At 45.7% G+C, this 1226-nt stretch overlaps 1 protein-coding gene across 1 annotated transcript; it reads right to left on the reverse strand.

The window, feature by feature from the left end:
- Positions 1 to 210: 210 nt before the first annotated feature.
- LOC109508115 (CB1 cannabinoid receptor-interacting protein 1-like) lies at positions 211 to 883 on the reverse strand (the record flags this gene model as incomplete). The annotated part of the gene is made up of 2 exons (XM_019857957.1): positions 211 to 427; positions 739 to 883. Coding segments are annotated over 2 exons (310 nt in total), but the record flags the coding sequence as incomplete, so codon positions are not given.
- Positions 884 to 1226: the final 343 nt, after the last annotated feature.

Below are 1226 nucleotides of genomic sequence, written 5' to 3' on the forward strand. Positions count from 1 at the left end.
TTGCAATGGACAAAGACAATGTCAAGGTAAAAAAATAAAATAAAATACTGGAAGGTCGATCCAACGTAAAGCATGTATCTCCAAATAATGCGGTTATTCTTTTTAATTAAAAAAAAACCTGCAACATTAGAAAACGATGTATTTTTAACCTACAAAAAATGTCTTGAAACTCAATCAATGGTTAAAACTAACACACATCACACCCACATGGGTTGTCATGTAAACTAGTGTGTCTGTGTACGTGGGTGTGTGTCTCTTTCCGTCAAATGAAGGTCTCTTTGTTGACCCACATGAGCGTACGTGTGTCGTTGGGTTTGCACTCGTACTCGATGGTGTTGAAGCTGTTGCCCCACTGGCAGTGATCCCGCTTGTTGTAGTTGTAGTATTTCACCTGCCACACCGTCTCAAACGTGCCCGCCTCGCTGAACTGTGGCACACAAACACAAATGCTTGAAATTGCCTTGTTTGTCCTGCAATTGGCTGGCGACCCATCCAGGATGTACCCCGAGCTCTGGCCTGTGCAACTCCAAACTATTGAAACCTCGCAAATGATGCCTACTGCCTCTAAAAGGTTGCTTTTCCTCTGGTGCGGTATTTTACTGTGCATCAAATTAAAAGGACGAGATCTTTTTAATCATATATGTGGCAGTCGTCAAGATAAAATGAATGAGAAATAAGACACAAAATGATTTCTATTTAACTACACCACTTGCCCTTTCAAGTTAATGTGATGTGTACCTGGATGCTGATCTGAAGGGGCTGCCTCTCGCCACTCTTTGTGTGCGCCACGCCCTCGGTGTCATATAAGCCGGTGTAGACCACCGACTGAGGGTCTTTGGACTGCCGCTCCAGGGCGAAGGTGACTCCGCCGAGGCTCATCGACCTGCCGAGCCAAGAAAAAGATAGATTGAACACTGGTTGATGCCATTTGGAGTCTATTTTAGTTTTTTACACAGTACTTAGTGGTTAGCAAGTCTGCCTCACGTTGCAGAGGTCCGGGGTTCGAGTCCAGCCCCAGGCTTCCTGTGTGGAGTTTGTTCTGGGTACTCCGGTTACCTCCCACATTCGAAAAACATGCAGGGTAGGTTGAGTGAATACTCTAAATTGTAACTGGGTGTGATTGTGAGCACAAATAGTTTTTTATCTGTGTCCCCTGCGATTGGTTGACAACCAGTTCACGCTGCTGTCCTCAGATGGCTGGGATAGGCTCCAGCACACCCGCGACC

Source organism: Hippocampus comes, unplaced genomic scaffold (genome assembly GCF_001891065.2).
Source record: "Hippocampus comes isolate QL1 unplaced genomic scaffold, H_comes_QL1_v1.1 scaffold1435, whole genome shotgun sequence".
In the NCBI taxonomy this organism is placed as follows: domain Eukaryota; kingdom Metazoa; phylum Chordata; class Actinopteri; order Syngnathiformes; family Syngnathidae; genus Hippocampus; species Hippocampus comes.